The sequence below is a fragment of the Salvia hispanica genome, chromosome 1 (assembly GCF_029641045.1).
Source record: "Salvia hispanica isolate PSC_SH4W2 chromosome 1, Shi_PSC_v1, whole genome shotgun sequence".
Taxonomy (NCBI): Eukaryota; Viridiplantae; Streptophyta; class Magnoliopsida; order Lamiales; family Lamiaceae; genus Salvia; species Salvia hispanica.
The window spans coordinates 38,092,425-38,117,376 of record NC_142692.1 but is presented as its reverse complement, the minus strand read 5'-3'; the positions used below and the strand labels follow the sequence as shown (position 1 = coordinate 38,117,376).

Here is a 24,952-nt window from a genome sequence, read left to right as displayed (position 1 = left end):
CGCGAACTAAAATCGTTTAAATTTTCTCCAAAATAGTCAACTATTCCCACAGTACGTGAAAGTTGTAAACCACATAATCCTCACTATATAAATCTCATAACCAATACAAAATCTCCATCACAAAAAAAAGGAAAAAACACAAACTTGTCCAATATAAGAAATCATCCAAAATTGACACACCAACACATCTCAATGGGCTGCGCCGTGATTTTAGGCACCACCCATTTGTTAGGCGTGGGGACGGACTGCACAATGTCCTCCCCAGCATGTCACCGTGCCTCAACTACATCTCCCAAAACTCTTCATTTCGCTCCTCCAATTTGATTTCTCACCCAGCTGTGAGTTAAAGGATTTTTGCCAAGCATTTTCTTCACCTGTATACAAGAAACACATAACAACAATTCAAAACAAGTATACTCCTAGCTAAATATACATACAAAACAAGTCTGTTTATATTACTTCATTCCATGAAGTTATTACTTCATCAAATAGGTTATTTAGTTCATTCAAATTATTTTCTTAGCAAAATATGCATACAAAATAGACCAGTTTATATTCCTTCATTTCATAAGGTTATTACTTCGTCAAATAGCTTAGCTGATTCATTCAATTGTTATTTCTTCACAAAATATGCATGCAACACAATTACTTCATCCCATGAATTTACTACTTCATCAAATAGGTTAGTTACTTCATTTAATGCTATTTCTTAGCAAAATATGCATACAACAAAATTAATAAAATTCATACGAACATCAGACGAACTTTCCTTGCGATTTGATTTCCACAAAGCGATGTCTCCAAATTATGAAGTAATAAATCAAATTAAGAAGATGCAGATTATTTTTTACCACATAATTCAAATGAGTCCAGAAATGAACTAGAAACACACATTAACAACATACAATCGAAAAAATCAAAAATCAAACACCAAACTATAGCCTCATAAAATGAAGTAGTAACCTCATGAAATAAAGTAATATCCTCAAGAAATGAACTACATCGATTTATGCAGCCAAATTGTTTTTATATATTTTCTCTTAAATATCAAAAGTACAGTGAAGTAATTGATTTATGCAACAATCAAATGTTGAAGTAATCGCTCATAAAGACAAATCAAAGCCAAAAATCAAATGTGTCTTACTTGAATCAGAGGTTCGGCCAGAGGATGGAGTAATCTCTCAAATATCAAAATTATTGATAAATTGGAAAAAATTAATCGTTGTTAGTTCATTACATGAGGTTAATACTTCATCAGATAGGTTCTTTAGTTCATTACGATTATAATTATTCGCAAAATTATGCACACAACACAGTTCAGCTCATTGTTTATTACTTCAGTCCATGAGTTTACCTTCAAGCCGATCAGCAAAAGAACTTCACACGAGATTTGCTTTGTCGACCCGCTGCGAATTAGCCACCAACAAACGATTATATTTCACCCCTAATTGAACTATTTAACCACTGATTGATGAACTAATTACGCAAAAATCAGAAACCAAAGTAAGAAAGTATGAAGTAAAGTAGAATTTTGAAAAATATAAAACTTCAATACAGTGTATTACATGAGACGTAACGTTCTGCCGGAACGCAATCGGCGTCCATCTGAACAGTAAATCGAAGCAATTTTAGTCATAGACTTCAAAATAGGAAGTTCAGAAAAACAATATAATATAAACCTTCACCTTCCATTGATGAATTTCTGGTGTCAACTATTTCAAATCGCGTAGAGATGTGGACGTCTGATGGAGATGTTGAAGTTTGCGGATAGAGATGCTGAATGTGTGGTTAATCGACGACTTTCGTGTGTCAATCATTTCGAATCTGTGGTCAATCGACTTGAATCAGCTTGAGATGTCGTCGATTGTAGAAGAGGAAGTTGTGGAGTCGTCGATTTTGGCAAAGAAGCAGCGTTTGAGCGTCGATTCGCAGTAGAAATGAGAGTCGGTTTGGAATAGAAGATGGGCGTCGCTTTGTAGAAGAAGATATGTCGCTTTGTGGAAGAAAATTCGTCGATTTGTAGAAGTATTCTTCGATTTGGAGAAGAAGAGAGCAAGAGAGATGAGAAAGAAGAGGAGCGATGTGAATGAGAAGAAACAACGTTGAATTTTTTTACCCTAGTTGTAATTTGACTGAAATACCCCTGATTTGAAGAATATTGCTTACATAATGAAGTAGCAAAATTCATGAGACCTGATTTAATCTCATCCATTAAAATCTATATCTAAGGGCCCTAATTTGATCTCTAGTTCAGTTTTTAACACTAGATTTGTAAATAATGAGACTCTATAAACTTATATACAATTAGATGCAATAAATTTGAATATAAGCCACTCGAGAGGATAATAATTCATTATATGCTATATTTGTTGCTGGAGTAGAACGACTAGATAGTTTACTTGGTAAATATTATGCCTTTTGCCCTTTTTCTAAATAAGAAAGACACCAACTACTTATTTTATTGAATACAGATATACAAGACTAAATTCTCAATTGATGGATAAAGACAATAATGATGGCACAAAATCAAAGCATTACCAAAGAAAAGTCAGGCAATTATAGCAAAAAATCTCAAAATCTAATCAAGTTTAATAACTCTCAAATTCAATATAAATGCATCTCATCTCACTACACAAATTCAAAGAAGCACAATGAAAACTGCCACTTCTTTCACAACATTATTCATTGCTATCAACATGATATCTATGATCACAACACAAGGCCTTACCATAGACCTAATTCGCAGGGAATTCTTACAATCTCCTTCCCTTATTTCTTGGTCGCACCCATTTATGACCATTTTGCGACCTTCTTTCAACCACCATGCCAACACACGCATATCTCAAACGCCGCTAGTTGATATTTTTTCCGACAAAGGAGAATATCTGATGAAGTTGTCCATTGGCACGCCACCAGTCGAAACTTTAGCCGTTGTCGACACCGGCAGCGACCTTGTTTGGATCCAATGCAAGCCTTGTACAGAATGCTTTCTCCAAAAAGCCCCACTTTTTCAACCTAAGCTTTCTTCAACCTACAAACCTGCTGCTTGTACTTCTGCTCCATGCAATGCCCTTCATGGGAGGACTTCTTGTCTCCAGGACACTTGTCGTTACACCATTGGATATGGCGACAAGTCGTTTAGTATTGGTTACCTTGCCACGGAAACTCTAAGATTAGGTTCCGTGGCAATTCCCAATGTTGTTATTGGATGTGGACATAACAACCGTGGCACATTTGGTCCTCATGTGACCGGTATTGTGGGCTTAGGTGGTGGTGAATTGTCACTGATCACCCAAATGGGATCTTTGATCCGAGGCAGATTCTCCTACTGCCTCGGATCATACATAGGCGGAGCCTTGTCTTCTAGTAAAATGAGTTTTGGCGATGATGCTGACGTGTCAGGTGATGACGTGGAGACAACTGTCTTAGTGGCCAGGTTCCCTAAGACTTTCTACTTCTTGACATTAGAAGGGATTAGTGTTGGGAATAATAGAATTGAATTTGACAGCCATTCATCTTCAAATAGTTATAAGGGAATTGAGGATGGCAATATCATCATTGACTCAGGTACAACATTGACTTTTCTTCCACAGGAATTATACAATAAAGTTACGGCACAAGTGAGGAGTCATATGAACATGAAAGAAGTGGATGATCCTAAGGGGCTGTTGGATTTATGCTATTATTCAACAAGTGTAACAAAAGTTCCAGAAATCGTATTTCATTTCAAAGGGGCTGATGTGAAATTGAAGCCTCTAAACACTTTTATCAAGACTAGGGAAAATAATTTGTGCCTAGCTTTTGCACCCACAAATGATGAGCCAATATTTGGTAATTTGGCACAAATGGATTTCTTGATAGGATATGACTTAGAAAATAAGATAGTATCCTTTAAACCTACAGATTGCAACTAGGAAGGTTGTAAAGATTAATATCCTGATTTTCAGTTAAACTTCCTTTTCCTTTAATTTGTGTTTGAAAGAAATTTAAGGTAGCAATCGAGTTTCTCCGATCAACATCATACATATAAATGATTAAGAAATGGGAAAAAAAAAAAAAAAAAAAAAAAAAAAAAAAGTGATTGATACTTGGCCATTGTTGAGACCATATACTTAATGATGATCATGATCATACGGCTTGGTGGCGGGCATTGGGGGCAATAGTCGATGTAGGAATAAATGTAGGCGAAGAGCCAAACGAGCCAGGGCTAAAGCAGCAAAGGGATGCCACGGCTGAGAAGACAAGGAGAAGGACGCAAACCACCACACACAGGCAGAAGATGTAGATCAATGGAATTAACATTCTTTCCCTTTCATCTGCATCCCTGCATCCATTAATTTATTTTCCCTCCTTGAGAATCTAATTTCCGCCTCTACGTGTATATATATATATGCGATTCGAGGAGGAAGATTTTCTTCTTAACGAAGCTTCTATTTGGGGGAATAATTAATTGATTTTCTACAAGAGGACATGAACAAAAATTTTACATACCACGTGTTTATATTTTACAAACTACTACTATAATCTAAGAACAACGCACCTACAGACTTGGCTTACCGGACTCAAAAACAATCATAATGTTAAGGAATGTTACCTGAATTATACAACAGACCTAAATCGATCAGTATTCTACCATGTCGGTATTAGTCACAGAAGTTGATTCTACCCATAAATGCCAATTTACCTCCCATTTCCATCCCTCCTTCATCCTAAATTATCATCACTGGTGTGGGGTTCTTATGCCCGCTCCAGTGCCTGGCCATGTACGAAGCCACCACCTTCGTCTGTCATGCACAACCACCAAAAGAGAAATAAAGGAAATTATTTAGTGGAACACAATGCACAACAAGAACATAAAATCTTCCTAAATAAAACCAATATTAACTTTGTGAAATTAAGAGTTTGGAACCAAGCAGCATGTGTAAATACTGATGGCTATGACTTTCACCTAGCATTTTTCCATTGGGAAGACTGGAAACAAAGTTTATAAATACTGATGGCTGTGTCTTTCACCTAGCATTTTTCCAATCGAGACTAACTTAAAAAGATGGCAGGGTTCATATTAACTGAAATTTAAGTCAGTATCACAGAATGATCAAGGAATGGAGATGCAAAGTAAAATTGTAAGTACTTAAAATACTATCAAACTGCCAGTGACTAAAAAGTAGGAAACTTAAAAAGATAGTGCAAAGCATACCACTTTCACCATCAGATAAATCCGCAAACCTTGCAATGGCATCGCTGAGAGCGAGCTCATGTTCCTGTATCAAAAGAACTAAACATTAGAACCCATCGGAAAGACAAAATACACATGAAATTAATTTGCAAAGAATGATGTGCTTACTAACCTTTAAAACTTTCCTTGCCCTGTCAATTTCAACAGGATCAGGATGACTAGCATTAAAAACCTTCTCCACCTACCAACATTCAAACTTAATGAACAATTAGCTAATAAAACAAGTGGACACTAGATCCTTGCTCTGCCAATTCCAACAGGGTCTGAATACTAGCATTAAAAACCTTCTACAACTATCATTAAAACATTTAGCTAATCAAATAAGTGGGCACTAGACCTCCACTGCATACCTCTTTTATCAAAGTCTCAGTATGAAGCAACTGAATGTCATCCAGTCTTTTCTTTCCAATGCCATTTTGGGGTGGAAGGTCATTCCTGGACTGGCCTTTGGGTAAACCCCTTCCTCTTCCCAAACCTGGAGCATTATCTTGTCCAAGAGGTCGGCCGATCCCACAGGCAGCTCCACCATAACTGCCATGACGAGAAATCCCAGGGTCTTCACCGTCCCACTTAATATCAGACGGAGATATCTACAGTGGAAATGCAAAAGCATCAGGTTGAGGCTATCCCCAAGAAACAGTTTAATATCAATCAATCTTTAATTCTTCTGCTTGCTAGTTTTTTCTCCTATTAATAGTTCCAAGGACAAATAATACCATGGCAGAAAGAACTCAGCAAAACAATCCATGTCAAACGTTCCCACTGAATTGATAATCATGCCTCAATAATACCACATTTAACTAGTCAACTAGGCTTCTGTTTCTTCTTCTCATTCCAAAGGATTTTTATTGTTCCTAGCTTTTGCTATGAGGTTTAGATAGAACATATGAAAGACTCTATCTAATAGTTGACATCCTTTAAGGGGAAAGTTCCACACAATGATAATCACATTAGATAGAACCACAAAAGCCAAAAGTTTGTGTTGCTTTATTAAATCCAGTAATGCAAACTTTTACATATCTGTTATGTAACATGTGTTACACACTTACACAAGGAAAAGAGTAGATACTATAAACATGTCCTTAATCAGGATGTATATCCCAACCAGTAGTTATAAGCAAAATTAAAATCTAAAAATTTAGACAACTATCTGTGAGTGGAACTTATTATCCTCAAAAAAAAAGCTCAAAATTTGATTATTGATACTCTATTAAAAAAATACAATCTTTGATTGGAGATACATGACTTGATCACTCTAATAATGTTATCAAAGGGAAGAACATTGGTGTGAAGGTCAATAAAGCAGTAAAACTAAAACTAATAATGCAAAATTGCACCATTAGTAAATAATGACACATATTAAGTGTCAGGAACCAATGGAGTTTGCTCAGTTGGTGGACTGGTACCATGCTACTTTAGAAATGTAGCAAGTAGATCATTGCAGTGGCAATGGACAACACTGAAATATATAGTGCCCAACTCATAAGAAGGAAGGTACTTAAAAACAAAGCTTAAGAAATCAATCCAATTACATTAGATCACACATAACAAAACATGATAACTAATACAAGCAAGCAAGGAATTGTGAGATTCTGTAATGTAGAAAAAAAAAGCTATCTACCTCAGCTAGGTTGACCCATTCCCATGTTTCAAAATCAGTACCTATGTCATAAACAAGAGCATGTCGACCCTGAAAATAACATAGAGCTAACTTCAGAAATTGATGAAGAGAAAAGAATGGTCCACAGTTATAAGAGAGGTGGATATACCTCAACTGCATTGTAATCAGTTATAACAGCTTCATAAAAATTATTATCATCGGGCCATCTGGTTCTGACTTTCCGTCCAATTAATGGATCAAAAGAACCTTGCGGCCGCTCATTTGGAAGGCCCCCAACGCGGTTACCAAATTGACCTCTTCCAGCCGGCCCAGAGGGATGCCGAATTTTCGTTAATGAACCAGGTGGTATCTGACAAATAAAGCAAATTATTGAAAAATAGCATCAGTCAAGGTAAAGCAGACAAAAATTAGATAGTATTAAATTTCCAACTCACAGATTTGTGCTTTTTTCCTTTTGTCCCTGCTATAGGTCCACGCTTAGCAGCTGAGGAGGACGGCTGGTTTGTTGTAGCAATTGCATGTGGGTGGAAAGAAGGAGATGGCCCACCATAAGATACAGAAGGATACTGTGGAGCTATCTTTTGCTTTTTACGAGAAGCTGAAATGGACGGACTCAGCACTGCATCATGTACTGGTTGATTGGCACCATGAATGCTTTGTTGCAGCCCCCCTGATTGCCTCCACTCTCTGACAGTATTCCCAATTTCTCATAACCAATAAAATGATCATTTGCAAAATTAAACTTGAGATTGACTTTTTAACAGCTCTTATTTTATGTAAAATACCTTATTCTTCTGATTGTATCATCAGCATTAACCCTACTGAGAAGATCTCTGTGTTCCTCATTTGATAATCTTAACTCTTTCCTGAGCTCTGTAATTAAACTTTCCTTCTCCTGGAAAAAATACAATTTATTGAGCAGACGCATAAACCTTTAGATCTGATGAAAGAAATAAGCCACATTAGATTCACGTCACAGTACAAATTGTACCCAAGTTATGGCATCATCTTGAGCTTTAAAGGCTCTTAGAACTGAACTGTATGCTTCTTGCTCAAGCTGGTGAATTTTAGCTTCCATATCAGTCTCCTCATAGATCCGGGGAAATGGGTGAGAACTAAAGGCAGCAGGCCTTCCATTACCAGAAATGCGGCCACCTCTTGACATTCTATTTGTATTTTGATGTGGTGGAGGAAAATCATCATCAGTTCCTGAAACAGAATCAATGGGAAAGAGAGGAGAAAGACATTTGTCACAGACGATGCCTATAAAACATAACAAGCAATAATGTAGTCTGGCACTATAGAAGATATCATCTAAGTTAATAAAACATAGATAAGGGGATCATAATAACCCATGACAGATATGCCAGAATCCAAGTTGTTGGCCAAATTGAGTAACTAATGAAACACTGAGACGAGTTATCCAGCTAGTTCGTGCTTATTGTATAAGACATGTGAAGAAGAAAACAAGCTTACTAAAGAGAAAGTTGCACGTGATTACATGTTCATCAACAATAGGCATTTGTTTGAAATAGGATGGCAGTGTTACAGATACCAGCTATGTTAAGCGAAAGGAATGTGTCCCAAAGGAATAAGAAGTACAGTAACTCACATAGTGATTTATTGAAAACCCATTGGCCAGATAATTTCGTACTAATTATGTGCCTCCCTACGTCCGTTTCCAGAAAAGAATGAGAAAAAGAAAAACAAAATACTTCAATGAGGAATAAGATCTCAACCCCACGAAGTCCCTCTTTATTCCTACACAAAACCATCTAGATACAAAATTATAATCAACCACCAGCAGCAAAACCAGTGATCCATACACAAGATTCTATCAGGGGAATGTGGTTTGATAATCTAGAACTCTCAGTCCATGCAGAGAAAGCAGACATAAATGAAACAGTATGATTATTTTTTCTCTACACTTTCACTATTCCAAACCACTAATTCAACAGTTCCATCCAAATGTTACTAATCTTAAGAGATTTTGAAGAGAGCTACAAATTTCAAACATATTGTCAAAGTAACTAAATATACTAGTATTGTACAAATAAGGAGCTGGGAACAGAAAACAAGGTAACTCAAAACAACCGAAGTTGACATGAATTTAGAACTAACAGAGTGGACCAGAAGGAAGATAACAGACAAAGGAATGTTTTTTGAGCTCCTGGCCAAACAGATGACTTCAAAATTCAAACACTTGACAGAAATTAATGAAGTGAGCAAGTAGAATCAGCACTTTGAGGAAAACCATAAGTGAAAATCTAAAAGTAATTAGGATTCCGGGCATCACAATGTACTAATGCAAATTATACAACAATACATTTAACTTAAAAACCCTAATCCAATTATACTGAGATTCCGAACCCAAATAAGTCACATAAATAACCAGTAAAAACCTAAACTTTTAGGATTATGAAGGGAATCACTAACCACTACTGTCGTACGGCTCGCAGTCCATAGCCAGCTTTTTGCAGAGCAAAGATTCACAAATTCTCGCAGCTCAAAACCTAGAATCAATCACACGGAGTCAGGAAAACTATAAAATTTTGACTTTTACGAGCTAATAAATAGCAAGCTAGGATTCGATTTCGTTGATTTCGGCCGGCGTGTGTGTTTTGGGGTATGCGGACGTGAAATGTGTTTATTAAATTAGCTAAGGAAATTAAGGTTTGAGTTCCGCCTCTTTTGATTCTGTTGTGTCCTTGTTCCAAAGTGTTTTTGCGGCCATTTTTCAATTGAGAGAAATTGTATATACAAAATTGGACATTTTAGATATTTTATATTAAAATAATTATAGTAATTAATGTAATATAGGAGTATTACGTATTTATCTTTTTATTGATTATTTAAGAAAGATTAAGTTTTCATAATCAACCTTTATACATTTAATTATGGAATGATTTACTACATCAATTATGTAGATTAAAGACAAAATAATAATATTAATAGTCATTAACGTCCAATTATTTTATTTTTAAATAATTTTTAAAATCCCAAGTTATAAAAATGACATGTTTATATACTTAATTTCTTATTGTTATTATCTAATGAAATAATCATAGTCATTCTAATTCAATTATTTTTATTAAATAATCTTTAAAATTTTATGTTCTAAAAATAACTACATTCATATATACTTAGTGTTATCATCCAACAAAATAATCATAGTCATTCACATCTAATTATTTTAATATTAAGTAATACTAAAATTCTAAGTTATGCAAACGTACATACTTAATTTTTTAGTGTTATCATTAACATAATAGTTATAATCATTCACATCCAATTATTTTATTATTAAATAATTTTTAAAATTCTAAGTTATAAAAACGACTACATGTATTAACATATAGTAATGTACGGAATAGCCAAAGCTACATTGAAGTTTGGTCCTTTTAAGCTTTTGAATATTTTTTCTTAAATTTAACAAATATAAATCATGTGCCAAAAACAACACTTTTATTTTGTTCTCTATTCTCTCTTTACTATTTTACTTTATTTTCTCCCCACTTAATTTAATAAATATAAATCATGTGCCAAAATGAATTTGATCAGAGCAAAAAGGATACGTCTGTACAAGGTTAGAATTTATTTAAAAAAATGATATTATGCCAAACATGGTGGTGGAAATGAAATGTAGCTTCTCTGAAGAGTAAACAAGGTTTGCTAATTGAAGCCCAAGCTTTCGGAACAAAACTGGGCCAAAGCGCAGACCTAATCTAAAATCAACCCACCCTAAAATGATTTAAAAAGTTTATGGAGTAGCCTTTGCGTATCTGATGTTTCCGATGTCAGCAAAGTAATTAGACACAAAAGAATATGATCTCCAAAAATACGTATTTCATTCAATCTCTTCATTCTAATAGTAAATAGAAGATATGGACTTCCAAGATTATGGAAGAATCCCATAAATAATTTCATTACAGAAGAGCTCTTATCTGATGCAGCTACAAATAAATACTTACATTTCTCAAACAACTGCTGAGAAATCAATCCTCTCTAGATGCAAAACTTTCATAGCATATTTATTAAACTTTGGAAGAGTTTCAAATGTATCTGTAAACTGGTCATGCTTCAAAGTACAATGTAATAACTCAATTGCTGGTGTGAAAATTCAGGCTGACCAAAAACTACACCTAACAAAAATAATCGAAAGTTAGCCAGGCTCAGTTAGATGACTCAGCAGCTGCTGATGCCGCTTTCGCTTTGGATTTCGTTTTCAGCTTCTTGGCATCCAAAGCAGCCAAGCCCGTGCCTAATCCAACCGGAGCCTGATCTTGCTGACCAGACTTGGTATCATGACCTTCTGAACTTAAAACTCCGTTCGAGGTTTGGTTGGTTTCTTTCTTCCCTCCATTTGCGGCCTCGTTTACAGCACCATCAGATGGTGGTGGTGGTGGCGGTCCGGATGGTGAAGCCTGTGCAGGACTACCATGCCTGCGCACTAAAAGAGCCTTTGCTGCTGCTTTCTTCTTTGCTCTTTCATCCAAACCCCTCGCCCCAGGAAAGCTTTCACCAACCCCAACACCATTGAAAGCTTTCTTTCCAGCAACATTAGCATTACTAGAACTCCCAGCAACTGCAGCAGCTTGAAATGCTTGTAGCAGGTCTGGATGGGCCTGGCACACATAAAGTTTCAGCATAATCATAATAAATGCTCGTGTAATCTCAATAACTGGCAGAATACATGATGATTGATGAATATGTAACCAAGAAAATTCTCCTACATTTTATATTGAGTTTTTTTTTTATAAAAGCACATCAGGCGTTATATATTGTGCATTATCTTTTGCTTCCTAGAATTCTAGTAGAGAATGTTCAGATTTACAAGATACATCGATCTTTACATAGATTTGCTTACAAGTTCAATAATAGGATCTTATCTTTCTTATCCAAAAAAACTCAAAGCAAAAGAATATCTATCCAGTTGATTTTTTTAGTAGGAAGTTAAAAGTAGATTTTCTCTTTTGACAAAATTAAAATGAATACTTGTTTCATCTTAATCTTTGTAGAAAGTGACATGAACACTGAGAAAGGATGATGTGTACCTTAATTATATCAATAGCCTTCTGAGCCGAAGTTGGATTCAAAGCCTGTCCTTTCTGCTTTTGTGCATTCACCTTCAATTGAAACAATATTTTATGTTATCTTGAAAGGTAAGGATATCTATTCAACTAATAGAAACAAATAAAAGTAAATGACTTCTTGAATAAATAGATTAGAGTATTACTTGCAGTTCACGCATCTTGAAAGTTTTCATCCAGTTCTGAGAATCCTTCGTACGAGAATCGTCCTCACCAAGTTGTTTGAGAAGAATATCATATGTTTTCTTTTCGTGCTGCATATCAAAGATCAAGAATATTAAGGGTTGTTCCATACATCATAAGTTCCTACAGATATAAATCTCTGGCAGTTGGCGTTTACCTGGTGAGAAAGCTTAAAGGCTCCCATACAGTTGAATGCAATTGCCAAAGCGTGATAACACACTGCAGTTTGAATATGTTCCTCTCCTAGCAGTCTTTCATTCTTTTTCAGTGCCTCTTGCAAGTACCTAAGGGCCGTATCCATCTTCCCGATATCTTGGTACATCATGGCGACATTTATGAAAGTAGCAGCAACATCAGGGTGATCTGGGCCAGAAGATAAACCTAAAAGAAGTAATGCCCGTGACATATGACGCAATGCAAGTTCTGTCTGGTTAAGACCATGGTAGAAGAGAGCCATGTTCCCATAACTGCAGAAAACACAATGCTTTAGCATACATAAGATCAAACTAATACTAGAGAGACTTTCAAAGATGCCATTGCAGAAAAATAGTCAATAGACCCACATGAAAAAAACAGCCCCCAATGTGGAACTTTTTTTTTGTCACTCGTCAGTGTAAATCAATATATGACATTACTATGAATGAAATCAAGCCAAGATATTAGGCACCGACAATAAAACTAGAGCACAAAAAAATATGAAAGGAACAGGGAGAATGATTTGTGCCTGTGAGCAGTATCAGGGTGGTCCAATCCGAGGCAGCGTTCATTTATTATAAGTTCCTTGTGCTGTTGCATTATCGCTCCAGCCATGTCTCCAGCGTGATACAAGACCATAGCCAAGTACCTGAAGACAGAGGTGTGCAGTAGATTAATAAACTTATAAGCCTTGAAGTCAGCTATTATAAACCCTTCCAGTACCATGCAGAATACTCGTGACAGGTACAACATTAATCATGAAATCAAGAAATAAGTTTTAAGTTAACTACCTGCAACAGTTTGCAACCTCTCGATGCATTGGACCAGTAACCTGCAATTTGTTTGTCATTTTAAATTGTTCATACATTCTAAGAAAGAACATGGAAAGAATAATATAGAATATATCACACCTGCTGAAGAATTGTGAAAGCTTCTGAAAATAGAACATATGCCTCACTAAGCATTCCCTGAGAAAGCAATGAAGCATCATTATATTATTTTATCAAAATATAATGAACAAAAGTTCTTAATCAAAAATAAACATCCATAATAGCATTTCAATCAGATAAAAAAGGAGAAACATTGTACTAGCATACTTCACAATCCATAAAAGATAAGCCCATAAATATGAATTATAGATTATTCTGAGTAACCACATTTCATAGGGACCTCAACAGCAAAGATGAATGCATCTTATAAGCACATCCATATGAATTTGAGATAATTGCATTGAGCATAAAATTCAGTTGTCCAAATAAGAAAGCTTAGTAGAAATGTAGCATACCTCTGCTAGTTGAACTTTGCCAGTTTCAACGAGATCTTTAGCTTCTGAACAGATTGGAATAGAATGTTTTACCACTGGTTGCACATTCAGTATATCTGAAACTTGGAAAGGTGTGGCAGCACTAAAATCATACTTGCGAGCAGCAATGGTCATTCCAACCTGATCACAGAGGTAAAATATGTATCGATGCAAACACCAAAACACATAAGGAAGCCAGCAACAGTTCTTTTGTCAATTGAATGCCAAATTCTGGCATTAAGAGATGACATAGAAATAGCAACTCAACAGAGAGGTATACAATATGAAAATAAAATTCCTCCCACTACATAGAATAGCCTGTTAATCCTGGTTGTTTCCTTATCTTAGACAGGCTAACAAGGAAAAAACCACCCAAATACTCAGCCATCTATATGCCCACAATAACAATAGCAATTTTTGAAACCAATAAACCAGAGTGCTTGATCATTTTTTCAACCACATATTACAATAGTAAGCTAAAATTACATCTAAGGATACTAATTTAAATTTTACAATGGATGTCCAAGATAGTAGTAATAGATTTCAGAGTTTATTCAACAAAAGATTACCTTTTGGCAAAGATTTCGTATTACTGAAATTTTCTTCACCTGGTTCCTTGCATCCTCCGGCAACTCAAACTGCAGAAGATATAGTACAATAAAATACACACATATACATAGGGGTGCAATGTTAATACGAAATTGTGTTGACATTGTCTTGTCATGTCTTCGTGTTGATATATTTAATACACTATGTTGACATTGAGTTCCAAAGTCCTAAATTTGATCATTGTTATTATCGTTTTAATATTAAAAAATGAAAAACGAAATTATACATGACAATTTATAGACCATTAGATCTCTAGAATCCTATGGTCTTAAATTAGTTGTAATTAGCAATTGATCACACCTCTATAAATATTTACCAATATAGAAAATAAGTGGAGTCAAATTAAATAACAAGAAACCTGGTATTTGAGTTTTGCAAATTCCTGAATATCAGCCCACAAACTTTCTGTGGTAAAGCTCAAATACAAGGACTGCTTCTTTTTCACATAGCTTCCACTTTTTGACTTAGCTTGTGCTTTTGAAGATTTTCCTGAAGCATGATGGCCTGATTGACCCTGTAAAATATATAGTACAGATGTTGGAAACTAAAAGCAACCTGGCACCAAATTTAATAAGTATAGTAAAGATTCATTTTGTTCAACATCAGAATGAAACTTCGGTATGATGAGAAAGGCCTTCTCCTGCCTCAGTTCATCTTGTTTACAAAATCTCAATCCGATGCAACATCATTTTTTGCGTTTGCAATTCAATTGAAACTAACATGAAACTGTAAAATAAAGCAAAAGGCCAAAGAAGAAGAAAGATTGTAATCTTCAGCAAGATATACAATATGAATCAATAAACCACATTCATACCTTTTTGTGGCTTTTAGTGTGCACACTGTTTGCAACACCTTTGGCAGAAACAACCTGAACCATTCCAGCAAAACAGTTGAGAAAATGTGAGATTGCATGCGCAATATCGTGATCTTCTGTGTCTCTTAAGGCATCCTGAATACAAAAGTGGAAAGCAACTTAGTTTAATACTTAAAAAATTGTAAATAATATGGAAGATAGTTTTATCTGACAATCATATAAGTTATAACTTGAAACACACAAAAAAGAGTGGCACACTGCAATGTATTCAAGTAGAAAGACCAAGAACTAGCAAAACTAACTGGGAGTAGCATCTTCAACTAGAAAAAAGAATCGCATACTACCATGTATGCATGTTATCGGCACAGCATGCAGGATCTCCACAAAACACCAGAAGTATTAGTCTAGCAAGTTCCGTTGCATTTATATTTCATTAATAACTCATATGATCATCTCTCTCAAGAATATCAATATTACAGCATCAGAAGATATAAAGGCACAAATCAACCAATGTATGTGTCATTTTCATAGTTGAGCCAACAATTCTACGGACCAACATCTAGCATTCAAATATTTTTTAGTATTTATCCAAAACTGATTTTCGTATTATCAATAACAGTTCCTCACAAAAAGCTAGTGTTCAAACATTTTAAAGTTTACTTTCAGCAATTGGATAATCGACAAGTAACAGCCAAATTATATGCCATCTAAAAAACATGAATTATCTCACAAATTGTTAGTCACCTTGATAACATGCTTAGCAGATCTGATGACAATCTCATTGGAACAAAGATCCCACAAATGAGGCATGTGTCTAGTCCCTTCAGCTACCTGTAAATTAAAGCATAGGCTCGTTACAAGTTTGATTATAAAAGCCTATTAAGTTTGGTAAACGCATGAGGTCCAGTTTCAGCTACAGACATTAAGGATACATGTGGATTACAAATAATTACAAGTTTGGCCATACCTTTCCGATATACCGAACATTAATGCCATGTGCATGAAGTGCTTCAGTCAAAGTTTGTCCATCCATAGGTGAAACTTCAAGGGTGCAAAGATCATGTATGAATTTAGGCAAGGCAACCTCTTTAAGATATAAACTTGCTTTCCGCACATTTTCCTCATCTGCAGCTATCTCCTGGAATGGTACACATATTAACAAAGTTGAAAATGTGCAGAGTGGAAGGTTTAAAGGATCAATAAGTTACCTCAGGATTCCCAGCTAGCTTAAATTCAGTAAAGACATTAGGGTTGAACAGTATGTCCTTGGTTGCATCTTTTTTATTGGAGTGGCAACCACAATCTTGAATATTATGCTTTACACCATCTTCGGTATCCTGTGAAAAAATGATCATAAGTTTTAAGGTTTAGACACAAATAAGTATGCAAACCAGGAAGATTGTTAAGCTCGAAGTAACTCATTAAGCAGACATGTGAAAGCAACAAGTGGTAGTATGATCCACTAGTTCATGAAGAAAAGATTATCCCAATCATTGTTGTGGTGGATAATATCAGGACCATCTTAGTCAACATAATCTAAAGGAAAAAGAAATACTTTAAGAAAAGCTAAATTAGTGGAGTAACAACACAACCAAAATACAGGCTGCTTATCTGTGGTATAGATGCTAATCTATACACATCCAAAATAGAGGCAAGCAATGCCAATTTAGTGATGATTAACATATCCTCAACAACGAATACTGGTGGTGTAATAGCATGTAAAATGCTTGAGTTCATAAGGAATTATTGTATGAAGAGCCAAGAGGGTACAAGTCCCATTTGTAAAAGCTATATTTCAGTCAAAGCATCTAGAAGATAATTTTTCACAGTGATCACCTGTAACTGTACATCACTTGGCACTGATAATGCATTTTCCTCAGATTTCAAAGAGTCTTCTTCATTGTTGGCACCCAAAGAATCTGAAGTGACAGTATTCTCTTCATGTGATTCACATCCAGAGCTTAATTTATCACCTGCCTCAGCCTTTTCATGCAAAAAGGAACAAGAAATACTATGAGAATGCAAAATATTCAAAACAATTTTGACACTGATACTAGAGTGGAAATACAAGTCTTACATGGCAAAAGGCAGTTATAAGTTCTTGCCTCAAAATACAAAATCTGGAATCAGGGCTGCTGTAGTTTGCATCACGAGGAGTGACCCTCATCAAATCTAGAAGATAGTGCCTGCCATAGTACGGCGTAACAGCATGAAAATACAAACAGCTCAAAACAAAGAATTAAAATGCAAATAAAATTTGTTTCACAAATTCTACAGACACGTGATACTTAATGAGGGCCAGAAACTGAGGGCTGATGGAACACTTTTTGCCTCTAACCAACATATCTACTAATTCAAACACGAAAGCAGGATGGAGTATTTAAAGACTGTCTGCTTGAGGAAACTTTCATTACTAGTGAGGGCTGATAACAGAATTCACTAACCAATTTGAATTTAGTGTTACCTGTCATCGCTGCCAACAATGCCCTTACACTCAACCGGAGCAGCTAGCTTGACAGCATTACCAGATCCGTCAAGCACAGTGTGCTCCTTTAGATGAAGGCGTTTAGAAGCTTCCAGTACCTGAAAGACAATTTCAAATAAAGTACTACCCCAGGACCTTGTGAATTTTCCCAACATCTGTTGGTAGTATTAGGAATTTGAGACCCTTAACAGTGAAAAGGCCCCTTGATAACAAGGTAGAGACATCAAACTATCAACTAGAAATATGCCATAAGTAAAAGCCATTTGAAATTCATTGGCTACTGATACGGAACTTATCAAGTCCCTGAATAAGGGGAAAACAGTGAAGTTAGACCACCTCACATTAGAAAGAAGGTAAAACAGATAAAGCACACATGTGTAACCCTGAGAAGTTTCAAATATGGATAATAATAATAATAATAATAATAATTATTATTATTATTATTATTATTATTATCCTGTAAATAATTAACAAAGCTGAGAAAGCTACACATGCATTTAATAACATCTATGGAATATATATAAATATTCACAGGGTTGAGTGCTTTTTGGAGTGTTCGAAAGTCATATTTTCTAATGATTTCTTTTGCAGGGGTATTTTTGGAGAAGGATATGATATTAACTTATAGGTTTAGCACATTCAGATTAATAAACCAATCTCAATAGACAAAGTAAAAGTGCAGCTCATGTCTACCTTGGTATGAAAATCTTCGCTCCAGCAAATTTTCTTGCCATTGTCAACAGAACCATATAGAAGGGAGTCTGATTTATCACCTTGGAGGATTCCAGGCAACACACTCTGGCAAGGTGAGTGAAATCATAAGCAAAAAGTAAAATCACAGTTCACGGACAATACTGACACAGAAGTATGAAGCGGCTGATTCCTCATAAGGTTCAACTGGTGTGTTTAACAAATAGCACATAAGATGAAGAAACATGAACGTCTTAGCACCGCACCTGAGCTACCACCCTGTGACCTCTGTAATCAATTATGGCCATAGCAAGATTGTATAATCCAGAAACATCAGCTTCCTGGAAGGCCTTTGTGCCTTTTAAATCATTATTAGCACTTGCATATGTGGCTTGCTCACTTTCAGGCAACTGTGCCTCTGCAGGCACATCGGGGGATGTCTGAGTGCCATTTACAGTTCCTGCAAGTGGAACAGAAGATCCACTCAAGCCTGCCTGTGACAAAATTTCCTCATTTTGATCAGAAGAGTTCTGCGAGGGGGATGTGCTTTCAACTTTAGGGAGCTCTTCTGATGCCCGCCTTTGGGCCAACTGCTCAAGATCCGCATCAACAGCAAAACTGAAGAATATGTTGTTATGGACATACCTGAAAACAAATAACAAACAAACATTAGATTAGCACACCATACGCTAAGTTATTACAAACATGTAGGTAGCTGAGAGGGCAGAAAAAATGAAATGTGGAAAGGTGAAAGTTACAAAAGATAATTTCAAAAACATGTTCTGAAGAAGGCAAACATAAAGGGGATCCACCAAGTATAGGTAAAGGAAACAAAACAGCATGCAAACATAAAGGTCAGCTGAGCCATAACAAAAGATCCCTGTTGATACTCAAACTTTTGATTCATTTGGTTACACTATCAATCAAAATTTCAAAATAGTAGCAAATGTCAATGATTAGCCACAAAGCCTAGAGAACTAGAATCATGTATCAAAAGGTAAAGCGGGAAGAACAGGCTGCATGACTTCATAATAGCGAATAAATTGGAAGTACACTCAAATTATAAAATTGAAAATTGTACTCCATATATTGGCTAACTGACATGTGAAAGCATTCTGGATCTGTTGGATTAATGGGTGGGATGCATCTGCTAATCACTCCAATAGCACCGCTAGTTGCAGCATCGACAAAATCAGTAGTAACTTTGTAAAGAGCTCTATCTCTTAGTATCCTGCAATATAAGGATAACAAGTAAGATGATACTTTATGATGGGTTAGTAGGTTTACACAGACTGACAGACGACACTCATGACTGGCAAATGATGTATAACGATATAAAAAGGTAGACCTTTCCTGATGGGTAGCATGTGGGAATTCCCGGCAAGCCTGTAACTCTTCATTCCAATCTCTTTGCATGCCAATCAATTCACTTCCAAAAGAAAGCGTCAGAGAGTTTTCCGCTCTAGCTGCATCACGTTTGTGTTCTGAAATTAAAAGCATCCATGACACAGTTATCAATACAAGATAAATAAGGATGCAAGGAAATAAGGAGAAGAATGATCATTTGCAGAAAATGCAGCACCTCACAAACTCAAGCATATGACGGCATCTAATCTGCTACTCATGAGCCATAACTTTCATAGATTGTGGTAAGGTATCATTTGTACTAACCTGGGAGAGGATACAGACCAAGCCACGTATTTGGTGGCAACAGAGATTGAACATTTTCAAAGGGATGTGCTGAGGCCTTTCTCTCCAAAATTTCCCGGAAAGCTTCGTAACAAACAGCAGCATGAGTGATTTATAATAACCAAGAAAATTATGACATTTGCAAGCAAATATAATAATCTAGTTAGATACCATATAATCTTTTTACCTTTTTTGAACTTAGGACTAATCTTTTGCAGAAGACCAACAAGCGTTGTTGCTTCTGTTGCAGCTTTGTTTGGCCTTGGGTCGAGAATATTCCCAGCGCTGGAGTTAACATAGAAAGTTTTTGTTGTTCCTGTGACGCAATATTTATTTCCTTCCAGTGTTGCCACATCCAAATAAATCAAGTCGCCTGAAAGCCTGGCATAATCAGTGTAGAAAGTTAGAAGTAATCAACCAACATATAAAGCAATATAATCAAGGTACAGAACGTGAAGGTTAGGCTATGTAATACAGAAAATTGAGTCATAAATATATGAAAATTATTTGGAGTGAGTACAACCTTCTGTAGCTTGGAGGTGGATTAAACGAAGAGAATACAATGCTTTCAACACATTTGATCTCCTTGGAAGGAGATGACAGCAAACTATTGAGTGAACTGGTAACGTTCTCCATAAAACCCAAGTTATCAAGTTCTGGCACTTCAGCTTTCACAGCATCTATATGTAAAAATAGGTGAAACAAGTTACATACCTGCTCCAAAGCAGAATTCGCATTTACATATCATATACTTTAGATACTTTGAAATATTAAGCATATGAAAGAAAAAAGGTACTGCAAGAGCAGATATCTTGAAACAAATAACAAACCTGCTTTATTATTAGCTGCATTTTGACCAGTTTCGTGTTGTAATGCAAGTGATGTCGATAATGAAGAATGCAAGGTCAAAAGAGAAAGTAGCTCCCTTGTTCGATGAACATGAGCTCTGATGGATCGATCATCATATAATGCTACAAAGGGAAAGGCACAAAAACACATGTATTTCAAGAGTTAGTCCCTCTTAATAACATTTTCATGACATGACTTCATAATGCAGTACCAAGCAAGAAACTCTATAATCATGACATGTTTCCAAAACAAATCACTATTTGAGTATTTACTCGCAACAGCTGACTAAAGTGTGTTAAACATACCAGCAACCATTTCCAAGAAGCAGCTCCCAGAAGTAATGTCTGCAACCTCAGAGATCTCATTGTAATCTTCAAGATGGTGAGCGGAACCTTCTTTTGTGTGCAGTAACAAGTCATAGCAAGTCATAAAACATGTCTCTGGGGCATCAAGAAGAAACTGCCTAACATCCATTACAGAATCTCCTGGACTTAACTATAAAAGCCAAATGATTGAATCAATGAAACACAGAAACAGGAATTCAAATAAAGAACAAAGTAGTAAAAGATTTCCATATCATATGATTGATGAGTAGTAATATTCCAGTGGTGCAGTATAGAAGGAAAATCATTTGGACTTAGTACAACCTTTTGAATCAGCTATGAATTCAACTTACTTGCAACTCGAGCTTCTCTCCTCCTTGTGTTCTCACAGGAACAGGATATAAATGAACCTCAGCTGCCATGGATGGATAAATAGTCATTTAGTATAAGCTGACATGTAGTAGATGCATAAAATGTTAATCTATGTATATTCTTTATGTGTGTACTTGTAAATTTGCATAATCAAAATTAACTGCAAGGAGCATTCTCATCTAGACAAGAAAACGAAAAGGAAACAACAAATATCAAACAGACCATTCTACCAAAGCCAACTAGAGGTATAAGTATTATGTCCAACAGTTGGCAGAAAATACATTAAAAAATGCAACGAACACGAATAAAGAAAGGTCAGATAGTACAAGATAAGACCTCAGAATCTCAAATAACAGCCGATTATATACCACAAGAAAACAGACAAAGGAAAAAGAAGCTTCTTGAAGATGTTATGTTCATCATGACAAAAACTGAAAGTCTTTCCTCAGCAATGTTTATTTTTTGAGTTAGGCAGAAGAACTTGCACCTTTTAAACATGGTGCTACTTTTCAGAATACTATGTTTATCTCCTAATCAAAATGAGACTTCCAAGCTTTACAAAACTCACTAACAGTCCACCAAGAAATAATCTAGTATGAGATTATTGTTGAAAGGAATAAATGAAACAACAGTCTGCAACTGCTGATTTAAAAACCAGAATAAAGGTCCTACCCTGCTTCCCTTGAGGCTGCTCTGATGCACCATCTACTTCCTTCACCTCCGGATTTGCTTCAATTGTTTCACTCAAGCTTTTACCTCCATTAGCCTCTAAAGCAGTGGAGCTATTATCTAAGGGAGCATCAGAAGAGACAGGCAGTTCTGTTGGATTCACAGCACTTTGCTGCGACCCTTTACGGTTCTTTCCCTTATTCGACTTTCCCGCCATCTTTGACCCTTACAAAAGGAAATAAACACTAGTAATTAGTAAAGGAAAACCGACAACGATTTATCATATTCCCAAAACACAGAAACATGTAGCAAGCTCATAGAAGACAAAAAAAATGGGGTATTTCTTCTACAGCAGGGTATAATTATACATGGCCATTCTCGTAGGGTTTTCTCATCCATGCATACAACAGTAACCAAACCTTGAAACATTCTCACTTTGCATAGGGGTCGCAGTCAAAGCACAAAGAAAATGATTTAAGTTCTCAATGGTGGTCATGGGCAACGGCACCATTTTGAGATGAGTACTGAGTCAAATAGACGAAATCAAGATAATAACACTGACAAAAAAAAAAGCAAAAAGGCTGTGTAAAAGCTAGCAAAACACGGAGCACAGACTTCAGTCTAAACCCAAACACCCAAAATGTAACGCATTAATAATTGTATATGCATAAAAGGGGAATCGGAGAAATCTGAAAATTACCGAACGGAGGCGAGAATCGAATTGGCTGAGATTGCAAAGTAGTGAAGTGGGGTTTTGGTTGGTGGCTGAGGTTTTGTAAAATTAGGGGAGAGTGAGGTAGCTGGAGTTTGTGAGAGATACTAGGACGGCGGATTGTTAATTTCTTCAGACAAATTTATACTACTGTATTTTTTTATTTTCTGTTTATTAATTAATACTCCTACTTCCAGAGCTTTTTCCTCTATGCATACTTTAATACTACCTGTATCTGTACGTAGCAAGTGATGCTGCTATAAATATAATAATACTCCTTGTATTCTTTGAAGGACTGAGAAAAAATACCGAAATATCGAAATATCGGCCTTATCGTATCGAAAAAATATCGAAAATATCGAATTTTCGGTATACCGTGACTTTCGGTACGGTATGATATCTTATCGAAAGATTCCGGTAAGGTAACGGTATGAATTTTCAAATACCGCGGTATACCGCTACATACCGAAATTCGGTATATACCATAAATTAAGGTATATACCGTAAACTAAGGTATATACCACAAAAATATAAACACAATTATATATAAAAAAATATTTTTTATATATTTTTAAATTATAAAATCTATTGTGAAATATAAATATAATTATGAATAAATTAAATTTAATTTATTTTTAAAATTATAAAATATAAATAATATTTTGAATATTCTAATTTTCTATTTTAATTGATGTTGAAAGTCAGGTATACCGCAAAAGTAAGGTATACCGAAAATGAGGTACGGTATTGGTATGGAAAATCGTCATACCGAAAATAAGGTATATCGAAGTTCGGTATACCGAAAACTTTGGTAAGGTAAAAGTATGACTTTTTGGCATACCGTATTTACGGTAAGGTATACGGTATAGTGATTTCGGTAAGGTATACCGTACCTACCCACCCCTAAATTTGATTAACCGGGCTCTTTGGCCCATCCCTTTAAATTGTTTTTTCTTTTACATATAATAAGATAATTGTTGGTCATTCGTTAATTAATTTTCATTATTCGTATTAATGTTTAATTTTGAGCATACTATAATGAATACAATAATTTGTGTTTTATACTAATATTATAATATACTACATAGTTATTAGATATAAAGCCTCGTTTAATTGTACTGCCGGGATACGCTAGATAAATAAGTTAAAGATAGTATTTTCGGGCCGAAAGTAAGATAATAAAGAGAGAATAGAGAACAAAATAGATCTTTGGCACATTAGTCTTTGTGTATCTGATGATTAAAAATAAAGTAAAATAGCAAAGAGAGAATAGAGAACAAAAGAAAAGTGTTGTTTTTGGCACATGATTTATTATATTCATTTTGGCACATGATTTATATTTATTAAATTTAAGAAAAAAAATGTTCAAAAGCTTAAAAGAACCAAACTTCAATGTAGTTTTGGCTATTCCGTACATTGCTATATGTTAATAAATGTAGTCGTTTTTATAACTTAGAATTTTAAATATTATTTAATAATAAAATAATTGAATATGAATTACTATGACTATTGTGTTAATGATAACACTAAGAAAATAAGTACATACGTTTGTATAACTTAGAATTTTAATATTACTTAATATTAAATAATTAGATGTGAATGACTATGATTATTTCGTTGGATGATAACACTAAGTATATATACATGTAGGCGTTTTTATAACATAGAATTTTAAAGATTATTTAATAAAAATAATTGAATTAGAATGACTATGATTATTTCATTTGCTAATAACAATAAGAAATTAAGTATATAGACATGTCATTTTTATAACTTGGGATTTTAAAGATTATTTAATAATAAAATAATTGGATGTGAATGACTATTATTATTTTGTCTTTATAATTTTATAATTTTAAGAATTATTTACAATAAATAATTAAATGGCCATGATTAAAAATATTTCGTCTTTATTTTTAATCATCCTAGATTAGGGCGAAGTAGATCTGTGCGGCGTCGAGGCGGTCGGCAGTGAAGAGCGGCGGGATGAGGTCGTCGAAGTAGAGGCCGTCGGAGCTGCAGAGGAAGAAGAATTTTTTTTTTTGGGGGGGGGGGGGGGGGGTTTAGGGGATTGGAGCACTTCGGAAGCGGTTGCGGGGAGGGGGGCGGATG

General features: G+C 35.3%; 2 protein-coding genes and 1 pseudogene across 3 annotated transcripts; 1 reads left to right on the top strand and 2 right to left on the bottom strand.

Annotated features, from left to right (window-relative positions):
- The first annotated feature begins 2,651 nt into the window (after positions 1-2,651).
- LOC125220758 (aspartic proteinase CDR1 pseudogene) lies at positions 2,652-4,077 on the top strand (annotated as a pseudogene).
- A 394-nt stretch (positions 4,078-4,471) lies between these two features.
- Positions 4,472-9,577, bottom strand: LOC125222946 (protein EMSY-LIKE 3-like). The gene is made up of 10 exons (XM_048125851.2): positions 9,294-9,577; positions 7,849-8,066; positions 7,643-7,752; positions 7,292-7,544; positions 7,006-7,206; positions 6,858-6,926; positions 5,587-5,826; positions 5,349-5,417; positions 5,198-5,261; positions 4,472-4,784 (listed from the first exon to the last, which is right to left on the bottom strand). Exons 1-10 carry the CDS (start codon positions 9,319-9,321, stop codon positions 4,738-4,740), a joined length of 1,299 nt encoding a protein of 432 aa, XP_047981808.1. The 5' UTR covers positions 9,322-9,577; the 3' UTR covers positions 4,472-4,737.
- Positions 9,578-10,683: 1,106 nt separating this feature from the next.
- Positions 10,684-22,985, bottom strand: LOC125220287 (clustered mitochondria protein-like). 2 transcript variants are annotated; one of them, XM_048122444.2, is made up of 29 exons: positions 22,829-22,985; positions 22,132-22,353; positions 21,441-21,502; positions 21,070-21,259; positions 20,746-20,886; positions 20,439-20,595; positions 20,103-20,296; positions 19,898-19,999; positions 19,575-19,710; positions 19,329-19,457; positions 18,493-18,871; positions 18,230-18,334; positions 17,516-17,634; positions 17,129-17,237; positions 16,888-17,034; positions 16,260-16,388; positions 16,019-16,189; positions 15,796-15,882; positions 15,052-15,186; positions 14,596-14,751; positions 14,198-14,266; positions 13,611-13,769; positions 13,237-13,293; positions 13,117-13,157; positions 12,855-12,974; positions 12,288-12,597; positions 12,094-12,201; positions 11,912-11,983; positions 10,684-11,482 (listed from the first exon to the last, which is right to left on the bottom strand). In XM_048122444.2, the coding sequence occupies exons 2-29, from the start codon at positions 22,343-22,345 to the stop codon at positions 11,030-11,032; spliced, it is 4,251 nt and encodes a 1,416-aa protein (XP_047978401.1). In that variant the 5' UTR covers positions 22,346-22,353; positions 22,829-22,985; the 3' UTR covers positions 10,684-11,029. The 2 variants fall into 2 exon arrangements, with proteins under 2 accessions (XP_047978401.1, XP_088919186.1); XM_089063060.1 differs by having other exon boundaries at positions 22,132-22,345; positions 22,829-22,966.
- Positions 22,986-24,952: the final 1,967 nt, after the last annotated feature.

Excerpts from the sequence above, each read along its gene's own strand:
- LOC125222946 (XM_048125851.2), bottom strand. The coding sequence starts at position 9,321 with ATGGACTGCGAGCCGTACGACAGTAGTG. Across the intron at positions 7,207-7,291 it reads AAGGAAAAAAGCACAAATCT|ATACCACCTGGTTCATTAAC; the intron begins GTGAGTTGGAAA and ends TTTATTTGTCAG. Across the intron at positions 5,418-5,586 it reads CTGAGACTTTGATAAAAGAG|GTGGAGAAGGTTTTTAATGC; the intron begins GTATGCAGTGGA and ends GAATGTTGGTAG.
- LOC125220287 (XM_048122444.2), bottom strand. The coding sequence starts at position 22,345 with ATGGCGGGAAAGTCGAATAAGGGAAAGAACCGTAAAGGGTCGCAGCAA. Across the intron at positions 20,596-20,745 it reads TGCAGCTAATAATAAAGCAG|ATGCTGTGAAAGCTGAAGTG; the intron begins GTTTGTTATTTG and ends TTTTACATATAG. Across the intron at positions 17,035-17,128 it reads TTATAACTGCCTTTTGCCAT|GCTGAGGCAGGTGATAAATT; the intron begins GTAAGACTTGTA and ends TTGCATGAAAAG.